Genomic DNA, 20,019 nt, shown 5'->3' with positions numbered 1-20,019 from the left:
ATGTTCAATATATATTATGTAATCATGCTAATTCAGATTTCTGAGAGGTTGGAACGTATACCCGGCCTCTAGGAATTAATTTTTGGGCTAATTTAATTTATTCTGCTCGAAACGTAAAGTTCTTGGTGTCAATTCGTATGTTATTCCCCATCGCGAATTCAAATTTGGAATATTTTTCGCAATATCTTGCACCTTTTATCGTTTAACTTGCCCCGAAGTAAAATTAAAGATCTGAAGACCCATGCCAACAACGATTCGCCTTTATTTGGATCCTACCACTCTATTCATAACGCAGTTGAAATACGCACCTGTGAGTAATGGAATGTTTATTTGAAATATGATTCCTACACATCGAGCTATGTTCAGACCGTCCATTTAAACGGGGAGTCAAGGAAAACTCGACACTAAAAGGCCTTTCCCAGTTTATTGATCGCTGGTTTTCAGAAAAGTCTCCTCTGGCCGCCAACTTTTTCCTCTAAAAGAAGCGTGGTTTTAGCCAAGTTTGTTTGTTATCTCTGGACAGCATATAAAATTTGATACATTCCACCAGGGGACTGTTGACCTGGCTAATGGAATCACCATCATGCGGGGCTGGCGTGGACAGAAAAGGCGGCGCGCAAGAAGCAAGCGGCTTAAGCGTTCTCTCACAATAGAATTATTATTTCTTCCTCGGCTCTCGGCTCGCGTGGATTCCCGGCCGCCGCTTTTTATGAGTCGGAGGAGGACAGACACACGATGGTTACATCCATTTAGGTTCTCACCCTTACAGCAAACAATTGTGTTTCCATGTTTGCAGCTAGCCACCCGCCCGCCCGCTCGCTCGCTCTAGCAGCAAAATCTCCTTCCCGACACGCAGCAACTACAGCGGATCCCTCTCTTTCTACTTGTATTTTTTTTTTTACATTTTCCCCAACAACTGCTGCAAAACAACTAGTCCCAGCAGCCGAGCCGGTTTTTGCCCTTTTGTGCTGCTTTATCCTCTTTTTGTGCGAGACAAGTGCATTTGTTGGGGTTTGAGGAATTGGATACAAAAGTCTGCTCGGCAACTGGATGAACGCTTTCCACTCTCACGCCACTATTTTAAAACAGAATTCCCTGTTTATCAGGGATGCGAGTTTGTTCAAATTTTCCATCATCTTCTTTGTGGACCAAAGGGAGGCTGCTCAAAAGAGAACTCATTATTATAACTAGATCCGCCCGCCGAAAAAGAGATGAAGCGGCGGGGGGCACGGGGATTTCCAACGCGTACAGAAAGAAAGTTGAGGCGGCGGCGCCAGCGAAGGAGCTTTTAACTCGTTCGCTAAAAGCCCCCTCCCCTGCACCCAGTGCTCCAGCAGTCACTTTTGTCACCCCCTCAAGACTTTTTCTAATGGACTAATAATTGCCGGCCTTAAATTCCGGCATAACGCTCAGCCGCGAGAGAGCGCCTGCAATATCTTGAGCTTATGCAACATGTCGGACGCGCGGCTGCAGCGCGGTGGCCTACTTTACACACACACGCGGCCCCGCAGCAGCAGCGGCAGCGGCGCGGCGTGAGTGACTTTCAGTGTTTTCTTCAATTTGATTTACTCTCGGGCGTCCAGAAAAGAAAGAAAGAAGCAGCTTTTGTTTCGAAGCTTTACCTGCAGATCCGTTTGCGCCTTATTGACAGCGGAACAGTTAGAATGCTCTTAGTTGTCGTGTCCGACGTGCTCTAAGCTGTGACGGTTGCTCGATAAAGAAATACGGCCGATGAGACTGGGAAAAATATTGACGTTTTTATTGCGAGCGCTGGAGAGGTGGAATTGACAACGCAATCGACGTGAAATTGCTCAATTGTTCTACACTCTCAACTGCTGGTGCGAAAACTATGGCGTTATTCCATGAATTTCTCTCAAATTTGCAGCGGTCTCACGAATTGGATCGATGGCAATTCTCTCGATGCTGATTAAACTTGAAATTCGCCGCCGCGAAAGTTTTATCCAAGTTTAGTGCATAGTGCGCTCATTATTCCGAAACGAGCTATATAAAGCGAGTGCATTATGCGAGCACGTCGAGCAGGCTGAGCTTTGTTGTTCACTTTTACGATTCTTGCGCTTGTTTCCTCATCTTGTACACACGTGTGCCCCGGCTTCTGTTTGCTTACTTGCTTTCTTTAATAACAATAAAACGTAAGCAAAGTTTAAACTTTGTGCTGCAACTACTCTTCTGCATTATTGACTTTCCCGTCAAGCCAGCATTTTACTCCTATGCGCACTTTACAAGTGGAATTAAACCGCACTTGGCCGTTTGTTTAATTTGAATTAATGGCTGCATGGACGGAATCCGTTGATGTACGCCACTGCAATAATATTTACGCCTCTGAAGACAAAAGCAAAGCAACCTCGCACAACTCCCCCGCTTTGTTTGCTTGCAGTGCAAAACAAAACACGTAGAATCAATTGTTAAGCAACCAGTACTGTACATTATACAAACGGGTCACAGCACACTTCTATCCATTTCTCAATCGGATAATTCTACAAATACCTTACAATATTTTGTATTTAATGTTTAAAATAGTGCAGCAATAAATTAAGGACATCCTAGAAACGAAACACTCGGTCGAAAATCGGCGGAAACGTATAATATAATAATCGTTATTTTTACGGTTATAGGTCTGAACCTAGCCACAAGAACCAATCAAAGAAGGAAGCAGTTCTCTAATTGGACGTAAGATCGAGACAACAGCGCCACAGCGACAGCCAAAAGATGCAATGCAATCGAAAAGTCTAGCTACTGGCTGACCTGCCTTTTTGCTTCCGCTGACTGTCGATGTGGCGCTGTTGTCTCGATCTCAGACCAGCCAGAGATTCAATCCCGTCTCTGATTGGTCGCCGGCGTTCTTGTGGCTAGAAAGTAACAGTTACCTAAATTAATTCATCCCTCTGGTCCCTCTGAAATGATTGGAACTGCTAAACATTTAATTCCAGTGCTACTTTAAATGGTCAGGAGTCAAAAATTTATAGACAAAATTGAGCAAAGATAGAAATAACATCATCAGTTTCCATTAATTCCCACGCGAACGGAAAAATTTGAATTTAGCTTCAAAACACATTTTATTTGCCTCAGTAAAGATTTTATGAAAAGTTGAATCAGTCGAAATAATTTTTAGTTAGTCAAGAAGCGTGTTGAAACATGAAACGTTCTGATTTTCCCATTCCTTCCTCTCACCTTCGTCGCAATTGCAAGTTCGGAAATCGCTTTTGAATGCAGACGACTGTGAAAGGGGAAACTTGAATTCTTGAAATAATTCCACTAGAGATGCGGTGAGAAAATTAGTGACAAAACGGTTCAATAAAAAGGAAACTTCGCCTCGTCGTGTGCAAAGAAAGTTTTTGGAGAATTCCAATTTAATCCCTGTTGGCGGCGGAGAAAAGTCTCTTTTGTGGGACCGGCTTTGTTTGACATTGGCCTGATATACATGGAAACAAGTTCTTGAGGTGGCACATTATTACACCTAATGCGCGTCGACTGCTGAATTTCAATGCGGCTGCTTCATTTGCTCTTTGTTGCCCGCGCAGAGGCTGAATTTTAAGCAGCGCGCGCTCAATCGAGCGAAGGTGCAAAACATTTCGCGCCTCGCCCGCTTTGATCTCGCATTCCTTTTCCATGCAAAAGCGACACGAGCAAAAAAGGCACGCATTTCGAATCGCGAAAAATCGGCTGCGGGAATCTGCGTTAGCGCTTAAAGTAGCATCCCCCTCTTTCCTAAATGAGTCATGGATCCACCCTTTTTCTCCACAACTAATTTATTGATTGGCCCTCGCTCCGCTGTTTATTTCCTCTATTGACAGAGAAAGAAACTTGGCTATTTGTGCCGCATCAAAGAGACGTTCTAGACTGCGGGGGCCGACGCTGAAATTATACTCACATGCCCAGACTCAAAGTTGAAATTCTGTTTGCTTTCGTTTCGGCGTCTTTGTTAATAAAGGCAAAGTGTTCTTTGTGAATGAGCGCGAGACACGTTTTTACTGTGTGCACCGTTTATACGCTCGCCCGGCCAAACAACGAGACGGTCCTGTCCGTATTATTCGCCAATATTCCCTATGCCAATCTGGCGCGCGCGTGGCTCAGGCGGAGTAGCTTACGCCAAAAAGGGCAAAAGTTTCTCTATTATGTGATGTTGCGGCTGCAGCCGAGTGAGGAGGAACGAAGAAGAGAACGAGTGAATCTCGACAGAGCACTTCCCAGCGAGAGAGACGCCGGAATAAAATGTCAATAGAAAAACAAAGCCCTCTCTTCGCCGACCCTCTGCGTCGTAATTTACTAAGTACGTTTGGCCATCAGACCGGAGACAGTTGGACGGTCTATGAAAATGTGCAGCTGCCAAGATATGGCGGTAAACGTGAATACTTTTCCAAAGTTAATCTTGCATACTCGGTGAGACTGCCATAAGAGCCGCGTCCGGGATGAAAGTTCACTCTTGAGTAATTGATTTTCTTATCAATTTGCCCTGAAATCGTCATCAAATCAGAAAGTAAAAGGAACGAGAGAAGAGCAAAAGGGCTTCGAGAGGCAGCTAGCTTCTTTCCTCTTCCTGCGCTCCTTTGCCGAGCAAATCGAGTGTGAAACTAACCCCATTTGGTCTCAGGGAAGATTGGTGAACTGCCATTCTGCGGCCGACCTCGCATCTCCAGACTAATCAAACGCCACGGATGCGTTCTCTTCTCCGTTACTCCGCTCGCTGCTCTCTCTCACGAGAAGTAAAGCTTTTGCGACGCGCTTCATTGGCGAAATGTTCTCCTATACACCCTTTTTGCGGCACGCACCTTTCATCCATTATTTGATCAGCGATCTCCGCCGCGCAGCTGATAAAGAAAAAAGACTCGTTTCCCATCTCCGGGAAAAAGCAAAAAATGCTACGGCACTTCCAGATTTCGCCGTATTATTTATAGCGCACTGCCCGACGCGAAAGCTGCGGGAAATTTAAGCGCAATATCACTTAAGCGCCGGAGTGCGGGAGAGAATAGTGGAGGAATGAAAAAGAGTACACTCTTGACATTTTTATCCATCCCCTTATGCAAATAGTGGAGGCGCGCTGCGAGTAAAAGTAGATATGAATCAAGTATTTATACAAACCAAATAGGAAAGGGGATGTCCCCGCGGCTGTTTTAAATGTAAAAATCTCGGAGAATATTAAAATGGAAAATATTGCTACTTCCCTTTTTTAGAAAAGTAATTTCCCGGTGTGACGTAAATGGATTCTTTTTAAAGGAAGACAGGTGGAAACTAAAAATAGAATCTCTTATTTTATTTTCTTTTTAAATTAAACCACCGTCGTTAAGATTTGTTTTTGTAGCAAATCTGGCTTTAAATTTGCGGCTAAATCAAGGCCTCTTTTGTTGCATAAAAGATGAGTCTGAAACCGGCGTAATCAAGCCTTTACACACAAGCGAGCAAAGAGAGCGTGCACAGGGTTATCAAGTCCATCCGTTCTCTGGCTGGTTGGCTGGCTCTCTCGTCCGCCACTCGTGACGTCCAACTAGCTGACCCGACCGTGTGTTGTTATAATTCATAAACAAAGGGCGGTCTATTTGTTTATTTAAAGTGGCCGCGCGCACGGCACTTTGAAGTGAGTGAGCCGTGAGTGTACTGTACGGTACACGCGCAAAGACAGAAGAGCCCACACCTAGTATGAAATTAGAGAAAGCAGGCAGCTGCCGGCTGCACCGACGCCACCGACCGGTCGGCTTCTCTTTCGGGTCATTTCACGGCCGCCTCACCGCAAGGGACACATACACACACATACGCATTGCAATTTAACATCTGAGCCGAGGGGCTTTGAGCTTTAATTAAGCTCTGACGCCGCCCCTGGCAACCGGCGCGGCGAAAACGCCCAAAACGAACGTAAGCATCCCGAGCGGGAGCGCCTGCTGCTACACCAGCTGGCTGATTTTTCCCTCCTTAATGAAATTAATTTGCAGTTTCGGACAACCAAGTTTTAATTTGATTTGCAACGCCTGTGGTGCGTGCTAAGCAAATATCGCTGCCTCAACCTGAGCTCCCTGCTCTCGAACGTGTCCTCGGAGTTTGAAAAGGGATTTTTATCTACTCTTAAATCGGCTGAGCCTTATTTTGTACATTTGCAATTGGTAAATTCTGGATTTGCAGTTTTTATTACAAACAAAATACAAACATGTAATCTATGCGAGACACTTAGTTAGTTTTACTTTATATACATAGCACTGGACTTTCTGGAGTTTCATTTTTAACTTTTACCACAAGAACGCTGGCGAAGCGATTTTCTGATTGGCTATTAGAGGTAGGCTGGAGGAAGGTCGAGACAGCAGCGCCATAGGGACATCCAGTGGAAGCGGGTCAAGTGATAAGTCTAGATTCTAGTTGGGCTGCCTTGTCACTGTGGCGCTGCTGTCTCGATCTTTTAAGCCACTGCTATACGTCCAATCAGAGAACCGCTCCTTACTCTGATTGGTTCTTGTGGCTAGATTCAAAGCAAAAGCCGCCAAAGTAAAGGTTATTACGTTTCCGGCGCCGATTTTTGTTTTAAGGGATTCCATCGTATAGCCTGATTGACCCCCAAAAAATCAGAAATAAAATTCCAGTGCTACTTTTAGGACAAATAGTCTAGGAAATATTTTGAAGAGCTGAAGCAATTTATAGAACATTTCTTCAGCCTTTTTCTCAATTCGCAAGAGTTAGTTATTATTTAATTACTCTATACATTCAGCAGTAGGATTCCTAATAATGAGAACAAGGAACCGTCTACTGCATGCAAAATCGTTGTAGACTTCCACTTTTAGCATTTCAAAGAACAATGACGCAAATCACGAGTCAAAATATAGCTAATTTCCATTTCCAGCCAGCCTCTGCGCTCGAAAAGTGGTCACTCGAAAAGCACCAACAATGATTTCGAAAGCCACGCGGGAAAGCAGTGGTGTGCTCGCTCATCACCCACTCATTGTTGTAATTTCGAGTACTGCACAGTGTATAGTAGTGAGCCAACCGCCCTCATTCGCTCGGTTTCACGTACACAAAGCGCGGCGTTTCGCCACATTCGCTGCAAAAGCCGCGAGAGCAGAATTCCAGAGTTATGTGTGCGAGTGAGGCGGCGTTATTATCATTATTACGACTATTTTTATTGTGCGGCAGTCGTGCTGCTGAGAGTCACCCCTTTCATTAGATGAAACACGACCACTACGCGCGGTTATGCTCTCGAGTGTTGTGGCCAAACGCCATAAATATCATCTCGAATAATAAATCGGAAAAATTACGACTGTTTGCCCCGTCAGCAGAGAAAGCAGAATGCTTTTATCCACATATGCAGGGGGTAAAAGTGGCTTTCCTTAAGTCTGCGTTCATTTCCGGGGGCTATGCAATCTCACCAGATTACCAAATCCCCAGCTTTTTGAATTATTAATTTTAAAACTGCAATGTGGCATTCATTTTCTGCATTTTCGAAATCTCGTGCATGCAGCAGTTTTATTTAAACAAGGAGAGCTACTCATTTTCTCTTTGCTGCTTTATATGTAATGCTTTCCCCTCGCAAGTGCGTGTAGTGTTCCAAAGAGAGACAACAGACGACTAAATAATTCACGTGCAAATAAAAAAGCTATAAATGAATAGCCGCGTGTGTGCGGCTCCTCTCGTTTCGTCTTGCACACTCCCCTGCCTGCTTGCTGCGAATTCCTTTCGACTTTTTTCCCTCAGCAGTTGGAGAATTTTTCGCCCCGCGTGCCGATGTGAAATATTTATGAGGAAGCCGCCGCGGCTAATAAAAAGTACAGCCAACGTATGCAAATGCGAATATTTTCGGCGGCAAAAAGGCCAGAGCTGTAAATTAAAAAAGGTAAAAAATTGAAGTAGATCAAAAGCAAAAGGCAGACTGGCGTTTTGCATATCGGCGCCCGGGGAAGGGGCTCCTTCCACTTTATTTAACTTTCTTTTTGCTAATTTGCATACGCGGGCCGACTCACATTGAAATTTTATGATAATGATTTTTTAATCTCCTTAGATGCAGTTAAAGTTAATCCCCGCCAGGGATGGAAGAGAAAAGCAAGCAAGGGAGCGCGAGAAACACGCGGGATTATGCGGTGGCGTCGCGCAAATCCTGAAAGGTGAACGCGGCGCGGCGCGACTCAGCCACTTAAGCAGTGAGAGCGCAAGTGTTTGCGGCTGTATTGACCAAAGCTCCTGCAGTTGGGGTCGCCCGCGCGTTTTATGCGTTTTTTACACACGCATCACCCCAGAGAGCCACCGCCGGCTTTGCATAATTGCACCTTGCCAACAGTGGATGTGCGGCGTGGAGCAAAGTCAGGCAGGCGTATAATTAAAATTAGCCGCTATTTTTCGTAATTATTTTTTATGGGTCCTGCTGCTTCTGAACAGGTTTTTGGCTCTTGGGAAGGGTGGAAAAAATATTCAAATTTGTTCAACTTTTTCAGCAGGCGGATATGGTCAAAGTTTTGATAGCCCATTAACAATATTTTGTAGGTGGAAACACTTCTGCTCAAATTTTTTTCCGTTTAAATTTGGAAATAGATGTAAATTGGTTTCAATTCATCCTTAAATGTTCTACTTTTCTGACTTTCCATTCTTTACCGGTGATACAGACGTTCTCTCACGTTAAATAGGCGTTCTTTCACGATACACAAGCGTTCTTGCAAGTTAATAAGCGCTCTTGCACGATAAATAGGTGTTCTTGCACGATAAAAAGGACTTTTTCACGATAAAAAGACGTTCTTTCACGATGAATAGGCATTCTTGCACGTTAAATAGGAGTTCTTGCACAATACATAAGCGTTATTGCAAGTTAATAAGCGTTCTTGCGTGGTAAATAGGGGTTCTTGCACGCTAAAAAGGATTTTTTTCACGATAAGAAGAAGTTCTTTTACGATAAATAGGCGTTCTTGCACGATACATAAGCGTTCTTGCAAGTTAAATAGGTATTCTTCACGTTGAATAAGCGTATTTTGTACTCTTTTTCTCGTTAAATTGAATTTTTGTGCGTTAAAGTTGTAATTAAAATCATATTTAAAAAAAAATTAAATTTCCTAATACCTTCCCCCCAAATAAATTTAAATTAAACCCGTTAGGGCCCGGTGCTTAACTAATTTCTGGTGAAAATTTTGGACCTGGAAATTCGTGCACCACCAACATCAAAATTCTGTTACACTATAAATACAAAAACAAAAATGCGTACACGTTGAAATTTTGCCGGCATTGTCTCTCTTTACAGGCGTTTGCGTCGGGATTCACTGGTGAAATAATTGGCAATTTATTTCACCGGCCTGACGCAGCTCTCGGTGGGTGGCAAAAGAGTTGGTTGTAATTAATGCGAGCAGGGTTGCGCGGATGGCGGACGGGGGTCGGAGTCGCGGGTGCAAAGTGCATCAATCACGCGCGCCACGTGACACGCCAGATGACACAACTTGTCATCACGCCGATCGGCGCGAGTGAAAAATTACACCGTGTAGAGCCGCGCTCAAGTTTCGCTCTCGCAGATTTATGTATTTCCCCTTGTGGAACAGTTCACGCTCGGTTGGCGCAAAAAATTAAATTCCAGCGACGAAACAAGTTGCGGTGCGGATGGAAAGAAAGGAAGACAGAAAAGAAAGAAAGCAGCCGATGGCAATCGCGGCGGTGCGAGTGGCAGTCTAATAATTACAACCTGCGCGCCTGCATAAGGAGATAGCATTGCGGGAGGAGGGTCTGCAGCTAAAGTAATGAGTTTTCACCCTGCCTGAGAGTTGCACAATGGCAAAAACACATACACTCACACACGAGATTCCGGCTGAAGGCTGAATGGAACAAGTTGGAAACACACCACTCGGCGCGCTCTGGATAAATGGAACTGAGAGGGCCCTCACCTCCAAATTGAAATTTCCCTTTTATTGGCCGACCTTCTGTGTGCGATTGCAAGCAAGGGGAACTTGCAAATGCGAGACGGAAAGAAATTGGCCGTGCGAGCAGTCAGCGTTAAAAACGGCTAGGATAAAGTAGTGATTCAAGTAAGGACCAACTTCTGCGCATTTTGTAAAACAAGAATGATTTTACTCTGCTCATTTTTATTCAGCCGCACATTCCTGGTAATTAACTCTATGAATTCATGCCGTTTTTCAAAAGGTATGTGATTTTTCGAGTGATATAATATCCAATGGTGTCCGAATTATGAGGAAAAGTTCCCTAAATTGTGAAATAAATCGTGATTATACAGTGTCCCGCTTGATTAGCCGATTTTCCAATAAATATAAACGAAATTGTTACAAATTTAGCTCTTTTCCAATTTTCAGCATGTACCTCATTTAACCGCCAATTTTTTTCAGGATTGCACAGTACCTACAGTATATATCTAATTTAAATTGTTAAACATCACATTTTTGCATTTTAATCCGTTTGTTACGCAACAACAGCCCCATTCTAATAAGGATCTTAAAAAAACTTTATTTTTGGTAGAATAACTTCCACTTTTTGAGGCTCAATTTCTGCTTAACTCGCCGCAGGCTAATTTAGGTCAATAAACTCTTTTGAGCAAATGAGCGGCAGCACATTGTTTGTAGGTTTCCTTTTGAAGTGATTCGCTTGCTTTTTCCGTTGCCATGTCAAAGGAAAAAAAAGGCCTATGCAATATATTCCGGCTGAAAAACAATGAGGAAGGATCGCAGCCAATTCATCCCTCGCGAGACCCCAGGCGCCGCAAGCTCTCTTTCTCTCGTGAATTATGAACTTTTTGATCACGTTATTTCGCCGCGGCAGCCACTTTTAATATTTATTTAGCGCAAAAGACGCTCGCCGGCGAGAGACTCTTTTCAGCCGCCGCTAACAGACAGACAGCTTGCGGCCATCGAAATAAAATGCAGCCAAGTGTGATGCATGCGCTGCCGCTGAGTTTCATTAAATTACAATACACGCGCGCGCGCCCGCGCGATGTTTGCTGTTAAAAACTCATTTTCCCTTCTTTAATTAAAGCGACCATCTGATACCGCCGACGCCTTCCGACCTCGATCATTCGCCGTCGCAGCCGCCACAACGCGCTCCATCACTTTTTAAATCTTTTTTAAATAGGCTGCCTGCTGTTTTGCACATCTGCAAAAAAGGCAATTTTCGCAATGTACAACTTTCAACGGTTGTTTGTTCATTTTTACTCTCTGCTTATTAAAACTCAATTCTAGGAGGCATGGAGCTTTCATTTTCATTTTCAAACAAAACGTTTTTGCTTGTTGTTTCATTATTTCCCTTTCTGCTATATGTGAACACGAGATGTGCACATGTTGGAATGCTCATTTTTTCATTTAAAATGGAATGATACAGGACAACAGTTGAAAATTATAATAATTATGAAAAGCAAACAAAAGAGGATTAAATTAAAATCAAATTTATCCAAAATTTGCACCGCTTTACTATATTTTCTAAAGTGTGCGGTTTGCTTTTGTTTCAGGTGTCTGTTAACTCACGAAATGGTGAAACGCTTTCTCAACATCTGCGAGTCCCTCACTTCAGGTAAAATACACGACATATAGTAGAGAAAAATCATAAAACCATACACGCCATCAATCTTTATCTCGTCAAACTTCGATTTTCACACCGCGCCATTTGCACAGAGATTGCCAATCATCTCGGAATATTTTCCACCTCGAGGAAAGGATATAATAGAAATAGATGAGACATCTTTTTCCATCGGCAGCTCATCTCCGGCGAAAGGCGAAATTCCTGCCGCGCCAACAGCGCCATTATTAGTCGCTATTTGATTCTGCGGAATGGAAGCGGCGCGCGAGCGGATAATACCGCTGGTGCATTGTGAATTGCAACACACACACACACACACACACACTCATACATCCATCCTCTCCGCTCTCGCCCGCGATGATGGCTTTTTTCATTCTTGTCGTCGCTTAATGGGAAAGCAACTAGCTGCCGCCCCAGCCCTCTTGGCCCCCTGGGGGCTGAGCCACAAAAGAAAACGGCTCTCCACCCTTATACCCTGCTTATTCTCTCTGATCCCGAAGAGGGAAACTGCTGGAGAATTCGCCAAAAATGGGGGTCAACGAGGTATCCGGCCATGAAATTAAATCATTCCGAAATATTGCTGCCTGTGTGTTTCGCCGAACAAGGAGGGTGAATAATTTTTTCCTGCTTTTATATGTGGTCCCAGAGGATAATTATTTGCTCGACGAGTATGTGGAAGGAAGCTTAGTCCATCATTATTTTGAATTGGAATTGTTATTATATTTTACAAGGCTGATTTTTGTGATTTGTAAGGGAATTTTCCTTGTCATTTCATTAGAAAATTGGGAAGTTGGTTCTACTAGTTGAAACAGAAAATTCTGTTAAGGACAATACTAACTAGGGAAGCGCACCATTTGAACATTTCTTTTTTATTTCTAACCAGATGATAGTTCAAAACCATAAGTTTCCTTTCTTCGGTGGCAGATTTCCCGTTGTGAGTGAATACGCTGTCGAAAAACGATCTATTTTAACGTGGCGGAGGATCATAGACGTTCTGATTGGCTGCAACAATAGAAAAGGCCACCGCCAGCCAATCAGAACGTCCGCAATTCTCCGCCGCGCGAAATAGATCGCTTTTAGACAGCTTATTACTCGCTGACCGCTCACAACGGGGAATTCGCCTTGAAGGGAAAGAAACTATCAACTATCTGGTTGAAAGTTACCCGCTCGCTTCCCATGTGAACAATGTTAAATTTTGCTGAAAATAGAGTCAGCGTTAGACTAATCCCCTGCCTCACATTCGACAAAGAGCGAACATTAAAAACGGTCCGTTTGCGCAGCCATAAATTCAGTGGATCGGCCGAAAATTTAGTGGCCGCGCTGTGTCACCAGCGCGGCCAGTCGGCAGTTATGATGAAAAACGAGCCAAACAATAAAACAACATGTGCATGAGCGCTCCCGCCGCCGAGCCATTATGCAAAATTTACTTTTTAATTTCGCCATCAGCCGGTTATTTAGGCCGCACTCACACTGGTGCTCTTTCAATTTTAATCCCACTTCACGGCGGCGCAAAATTTTTATTAATTCAGCAGATAAAAGAGCAAACGCAAGCGAGCGAGCGGGCAAGCGACGTTTTGGACGTTCAAAGCAGCGGCAGGCGGCACACAGCAAAAGGTTTTATCTCTTTCGCCTCTTTTTTGCTGCTGAATGCAGATTATTGTTTTCAAAATAAGCTGAAGCCGCTCTGCCCTGCTCTTTCTCTCTCTCTCATGTTTCGCTGAATGTGTAATATGTTTTGGCACTCGAATCTGCTGCGCGAAAAACGCGAGGGACGGCACAATGGGCCAATATGGGGGCGCATAAATGTGTGTCGCTCGCTCTGGACCCCAGACGGCGGCGAAATTTATGGCTTTATCAGCATTTTGGCCGCGGTTATTCATACTCAGGCGTGAAGGGTTGAATTATTATCCAGCCGACTGCGGAATGACACGTCCGTTTTTCACTTTGTATCCCCCAAAATTGACCGTCGCTGTGTGTGTGTTTTTTGTCGTCAAAGGGAAATGTCTGTACTATTCCGCAATGCTAAAGGATTAACATTGAAGCCGGTTGAATATTAATGTGCATGAAAACTTTTCCTTTGAAACGCAGCAGAGCTAATTTATACAATTTACTCAATTAAAGCACGGAGTGTAAATTGAATCAGACGGTGCTCCTCGCAACAAGAACAGGTTGCCGTTATCTATCTCCAGTGGAAAATTATTGCATTGAGAAATGCAGTCGGACACATTTACTACAAAGTGCGAAAGGATTTCAATATTTCGCCGCGTTTATCGTGCCAATCGCAGCGGCGAGATCTGCGTCGTGCGGTGCAAAAACATAAATCCACCTTGAGTTATTGCCTTTTAGCAAATTCGCATCTATCTGGCCGCCGATCGTTGTGTGGGCTTCGCACCGGCAGCCGCGCATCTCGTGTAACGTAATAAACGGTTCGGGAATTAAAAGAGTCACGCCCGCTGCCGTCGATTCCGATCCGTTTGTGCCTCGGCAATGCGAGTTTTTCTCTCTCTGCATGCGAGCGAGCTGCCGATTTAATCTTGTCGCCAGTGAGTTTTGCAAGGCAGCTAGTTTGCGCTGCCCATGTCGGAGCAGCGAGTCATTAAATTCATCCTGCGCTGATGCATATTTACAACCTAATGAACAGCACAGCCACGGGGCGTTTCTTTATTAAAATCCGCTTCGATATTGATGGCGGTGTCTGCTGCAACTCCGCGCAGCTACCTCCCGAGACGCTTTTTTACGACCGCTCGTGAAAAGTTTATAAAATCCGCGAAATCGTCCCGAATCCGCACGAATCTGGGCTTGGCACGACAAGGGAGGGGGCGGAGGAGTACCAAATTGGCCCGTGGTCCTCCACCCCTGACCTTAGCGGACGCATCTCGTAGAGGTCTCCGGGGAGCTTCGTTCCGACGGGGGCGAGTTCCGCCGCCGCAACTTGGTAATACACCGAAAAGGAGGGCGACCCCTGAAAAACGACGTGCCGTCTGCTATCATGGCCAATCTGGATGTCATGCTTGAGAGGCTAACACACGATATTTGGATAGAACATCTTCAAGATTGGGGACAGTATATTTATCAAAAGCTATTTTTTCCAAAATGTACAGCAAAATTAGGAAAATATTTGTTGTTAAATTAGTCTTTTAATTTTGGGACAGAGCTAAAAATTTTCTTAAAATGAGAAAGTTTGCATTTATGCTAATCAAGCATTGTCTCCCTACTGTAATAACACGTTTTATTTCACCGAATTTTTTTAGGGAATTTTTCCTCAGAATTCGCGCACCATTGGGTAGATCATGACAAGAGGAATCAAAATCAATCAAAAATATTTTACTAAATCAGAATAAATTTTTTCTATTAGAAAATCAGCTCTTTTTTATTGATTTTTTAACCATAACCTCTTTAGTTACACACAATTTTCATTTCATCCCTGACAAAGGTGAGAGCCCAATTTGGATAGGAGTGTATTGCTCGCATTTTTTAAATTTGTTATTCATTTACCACAAAATAAAAGTAACAACGAGGAAACACAACTTTAGCATGTACTCGAATAAAACAGAAGCTATAATATGCACTCTCTCCAAATGAGAAATATTTCTAGGAAACGGCAGGGCAATTTGCGAAATTGCTTGCCGCTCTACCAATAGTCACGCCCGCGTCAGACAGCGCTAACTGGCCAGTCTGCTTTTCGGTCGGCTGGCGTATACGTTTCACCCTCGCGCTGCACTTTATTAATTATTTACGCCTGCTCACACTCACACAGACTATGAAATTAGTTTATTTATTAGCTGGCGTGGCGCCCCGCCGTGCCAACAATTGGGTGTGAAATGCAGACCGCAATGTCTCATTTGAGTAAAATTCAAACTATGCTGAATGTCCACGCTAAATGCATAATGTAACCGAGTGACAGTTAATTTGCGTCAAACACGCCCTCGAAAGGGGTGAATATTAAATTAACGGATGACCTCTCCCAAATTTTGTTTACATGCTTGGTAATTCTCGCGAACATTTCATAAAATATTATGCCACTATAATTAAATTTGCAATGGGGCACGCGTTGGTAATTTTTTTAATGTTGCGTATTGCTTCCCGGAGGATGCATTTGGTTCAATTTTGAAAATTCACATCTGTGCTTCCAAGGTCAACGGGGAAAAGTTCCATTTTATTTTAGCATTTCCATGTGCGGTGGACAGGAATGCCAATTAAACCGACAAAGTCAGAATTCAATTTCGGCAAAACTCCATTACGCAGGTTGGCCATTCATTTTCATCAGCGGCAATTTTCCGGCTCGGCCAGCGCAGCGGAGAGTGGAGCACGCGCTTGCTTTTCTCGCCTCGGCAGCAGAAAAGTGTGGCCCCCTGGGTGGCCGGCCGGCCGCTCGCCCTCTCTTAAATAATATTTTGCAAACCGCGCGGCCACTTTTTAGGGCAGTTTGCGTGGCGTGCTGGTGTGCGGGAGGGCGGGCGGGCGGGCGCAGGGGCCACTTGGGGGGCAGTGTGCGATGCCACGGCCGCGTGATAAATTGCTGTCAACCTCACTCGCTCACCTTGCCAACCCTTGCCATCCATCTCACAGCACAGACCCTTGCCTTACCGCAACATTTTGCCGCTCTACCTGCTGCAGGCCTCTGTATTTTTACCAAAAGGCCAATTTGAAAGTCGCCTTTGAAGTCGGCTGCGTCGTCGTCGTCTCGCACGCACTCGGCACAAAAGAAAGTCGATGGCTTGAAATTGAATCTCTCCGGCGCGTTTGTTGTTCTTTCCCTGATTCCCGCCGCCTCCGCCGAGCGAATTTTAAATGCAAATTGCTCGTGTGTGTTTCAGGTGGTGATTGCTAATCAGCCCCGAGTGCGTCTGCCACCCTCACCACCCATCCGCTTCTTTCGATTTGTTCTCTCTCCGTCCGTGCAGAAAAAACAGACAATGAAACTAAACCCAGTGATTTTTGTCGCGCTGTGCGCATTCATTACGACGGTGCACGCGGCCACTGCCCCAGCCGCGCCTGCAATTTCAACCATTCCGCTGGAGGAGGACGAGCCGGTGGTCATCGAACAAGGTAGGAACATTTTTTTTATTAAATATTTACTGTCTAGTAGTTACAAAATTAACTAAATTTTTTTTAAACTTTCTGATTGGTGATTTTTTATTTAATTTTTTCAATTACACCCAAAGTTTTGTAAGAACATTAAGCTCATCATGAAGGTTTGACTGTAAACAGCTGGCAAATATTACATTGAATGAGCTTTTACAAAGTCTAAATATTGCACAAAGGATAGAAATTAAAATTTATTTTTCCCAGTTATTATTTCAAGAAGAACGAATGTAATTTTAGAAAAAGCTAACCAATCCCTGAGAGTAAAACTAGGTCAGCAGTGAAGAATATTATGCGGAAAAATCAGCGTTGCGTAGATTGCAATTTGAACAGCCACCACTTTTCATAGAACTGCCGTTAGGTCTGCAATTAAGCGAATAATTTAATTGATTAACCCGTTTCCAGGCAAAGTTTGTTTCAATTTCATTCCGTTTTCCTCGAATTATTCTCTGCTTTATTTACAGAGCTCTCTGGAACGTTTTCTGCACGCGCAATCGAGAAATAGTTTTAAATGAACACTTTCTGTCATTTCATTTTTGCCTGAATCAATTTATTCGTAGTATTGGCAGTTGAAAAACTCGGTCGTCAATTCAACAAGACGTGCCAAAAATGGGCAGAAACGTACAAACTGTTAATATAGCGGTTTATGGTCTTAAACTTGCTTTAAGAACGCCGGCCTCAAATCAGAGAAGGGCACGGTTCTCCGATTGGACTCATCAGTGGCCTAAGATTGAGACAGCAGCGCCACAGCGACAGCTTGTGGAAGCGAGAAAAGTGACTCTCTTCTCTAATTGGTCGCCAGCGTTCTTGTGACACTTTTTAAAGTACCGGTTTTAACGTTATTATAAATTTTCAGCACGTAATGTCTTACTCAAGTACGAAATTTCGTCACGAATGAAATATAACAAAGAAAAATTTGTTGCATATTTGTTCATATCATAATCCCCACGCTTGCATTTCGCAACCACAATCTCTCAAAGCGCTCTCAGGAGTGATCAGAGGCTGCAAGCTGCATGTAAGGAGCTGAGTGAACCTCGCGAAATCCGCACGGAAACGCATATAATCTCATTACCAAGTACCAAGCAGCGAACGCCATATAATATATAAAATATTATCCGCTAAGGGGATTGACACTAATTACTTAGATGTAATGTAATAGATTTCTGAGCTGATTCATGGAGTGTGGCATTTGTTAAGGAGATAACGTCACAGGCATTGCGGATTACTGTCAATCAACGTCAGCACGGGAGAGCACGTCGCGAAGTGCTTTGGATGCATCGAGTGCTCTCTCTCTCTCTCTCTCTCTCTCTCTCTCTCTCTCTCTCTCTTTCTCTCGCAGCCGATACAATACCGGCTGGGCGCGCGTGTGCGTGCGTGTGTACTTTGAGACAGCAGCCAGGCTTCCGGTGCCCCGAGTAATTACTCCCGCGGTGAATCATCTCGACGGGCTTTTAAATTTCCATTTGATCTCGTTCGCAAGAGTAACTAATCATCTGATAGTGACACGGAAAAGCTTCTTCTGATGCTCTCTGTACTGAATATTGGCTTCGAGAGCGTTATTGCGGAAAATGAGCCGCCGCTCAAGGAAAGCGAGGAAACTTGTCTGATTATCAAACCCTACGCATTTTGCTTTGAACATGCCCAGCAAGTGTACATAAAGTGCACTTAACAAGATATACATTTATTTCATGTCGTAATCAGCAGATATGCAGTAACAAATAAGACATATCGATAAATAATTAATTTCTACGAGTAGTTCAACGTTGGAGCTATAACTAAAAAATGTTGAAAATTCTGAATTTTTGCAACGAAAAGTTTTAAAATGGGGGTGTGGTTCCCCGGAAAGTTAGAAAGGGAGGCGTGGTAATTTTTTTAAAGCGCGGGAAAATCTCAAAATTTGACGGTTTTACTAAAAGAGCCCTGAGAATGTTTGATGGAGGGCGTAGTGCCCCGGAAAATTAAAAAGGAGGCGTGGCAAGTGTTGCAAAGCACGGGGAAATCGTAAAATTTGACGTTTTTACCAAAATATTCGGCTACAATCCTGATTAAATAATCAATTGACCTTGGTTTTGTATAAATAATCTGAAATAGTAGTTTTCAAAATGCGTCAGAATTCTTGAAAACTCATTAAACGTGTTCAATTGGTGATTCAAACATTTTAGCAGCTACAGAAAAAATATTTTTAATTATCTGCACGTACTTGCTGCGTTGCTATTCAATTTGGAATACGATAAAGCCAGTCAATTTGCCGCAATAGACTGTGATTGTGTTGTGATGTGGGTGACATGTCGGAAAAGAGATTTGGGCCGCTCTCTCCTTTTGTCGTCGGCGCCGCCCCCTTGATTTACTTGCCCGTTTCTGACACAGCGTGAGAAGAAGCAATCAAAACGCGCGTTCTCACAACTAGATTTCGCCCGCTCTCATCAAACGTGGAATCAAAAATTTCGCAATTTCCATCACACGCTTTTTACAACGCCCTTAACGAGTGAAATGATAAAAGTTTGCACCGTCGTGAGACAGTTTTTTATTATGCGCTCCACTCTGGCGTACACTTTTCCTGCAGCGGCACTTCCGTACTTTTCCAGAGTAAGTGCAGCTGATTCAATTTAAGGTGCGCCCATAAAATGAAAATTTATCACCCATCACGCGAGATATGGAATTGCTCGGCAGCCTTTTTAAACTTTACTGCCGTCTTTTGAGCAGCTCGCTCCCTTTTGACACACCTCTTTTATTTGAAATTCTCACCCGCAGGTTGGCTTTTCCTTTTGCATGCAATCAAAATGGGCGGAGGAGCGCACGCCGCGCGGCTTTGAATCCGATTAATCAGGACTTCTCTCGGCTCAAATGCGCCTGCCGTGCTCAAACTAATCAAAGAAGTTCGCATCCCATTAAGTACCCCTGCGGTTTGATTTGCAGTTTTGCAGTTGACCCGAGCCAGCGCGCCTGCTGGATGTGCCGCCGCTTTTCATTTGCAATTTCATCTCCTTTCGCGTGTCTTTCACATTTCAGCCCGGCCGGGATACACATTTTCAGCCGCTTTTCATGCGCGAATGTAAACGCTCACTCCCGCCGTTCCTTACACATGCCGGCTGTGATTCGGCGGGTTTGTCAATAATAAGCAGCAGAGCAGAGCGCGCGTAGTGTGGTTATTCATATATATGAAAGCCGACGGGGCTCCGACGGGTAAGTCTCTTTGCTTCATCATCCGCTTGAGCTGAGCCCGTGAATGGAGCGCAAATCCTTTTTACGCGCACCTCCGCAGTGATTATGTACAAACACGCAAATGTATTGGGCTGATTTTAGCCAAGATGAGCCGGCCTTAATGAAGTACCACACTGGCTTTATCAAACACACACGCTCCCATGGCTGCCCACAAAACGGATACCCCCAAGAGGGCTTTTAAAAAGTGGCTGCCATTCTATTTGATAATTAATGCAAACGAATCACTGAAAA

At 44.0% G+C, this 20,019-nt stretch overlaps 1 protein-coding gene across 5 annotated transcripts in view; it reads left to right on the top strand.

Annotated features, from left to right (window-relative positions):
- Positions 1-20,019, top strand: part of Sema2a (Semaphorin 2a) — a 300,390-nt gene that overhangs the window by 111,492 nt on the left and 168,879 nt on the right. For 3 of the 5 annotated variants that reach the window (XM_065496353.1, XM_065496349.1, XM_065496350.1), the window contains 2 exons: positions 11,414-11,475; positions 16,299-16,530. In XM_065496353.1, the coding sequence (XP_065352425.1) occupies positions 16,398-16,530 (133 nt within the window). In that variant the 5' untranslated portion in view covers positions 11,414-11,475; positions 16,299-16,397. The remainder of the gene's footprint in view (positions 1-11,413; positions 11,476-16,298; positions 16,531-20,019) is intronic. The other 2 variants (XM_065496354.1, XM_065496351.1) reach the window with 1 other exon arrangement.

Source organism: Cloeon dipterum, chromosome X (genome assembly GCF_949628265.1).
Source record: "Cloeon dipterum chromosome X, ieCloDipt1.1, whole genome shotgun sequence".
Taxonomy (NCBI): Eukaryota; Metazoa; Arthropoda; class Insecta; order Ephemeroptera; family Baetidae; genus Cloeon; species Cloeon dipterum.
The sequence above is the reverse complement of the archived record's forward strand: the minus strand, read 5'-3'. Positions and strand labels throughout refer to the sequence as shown.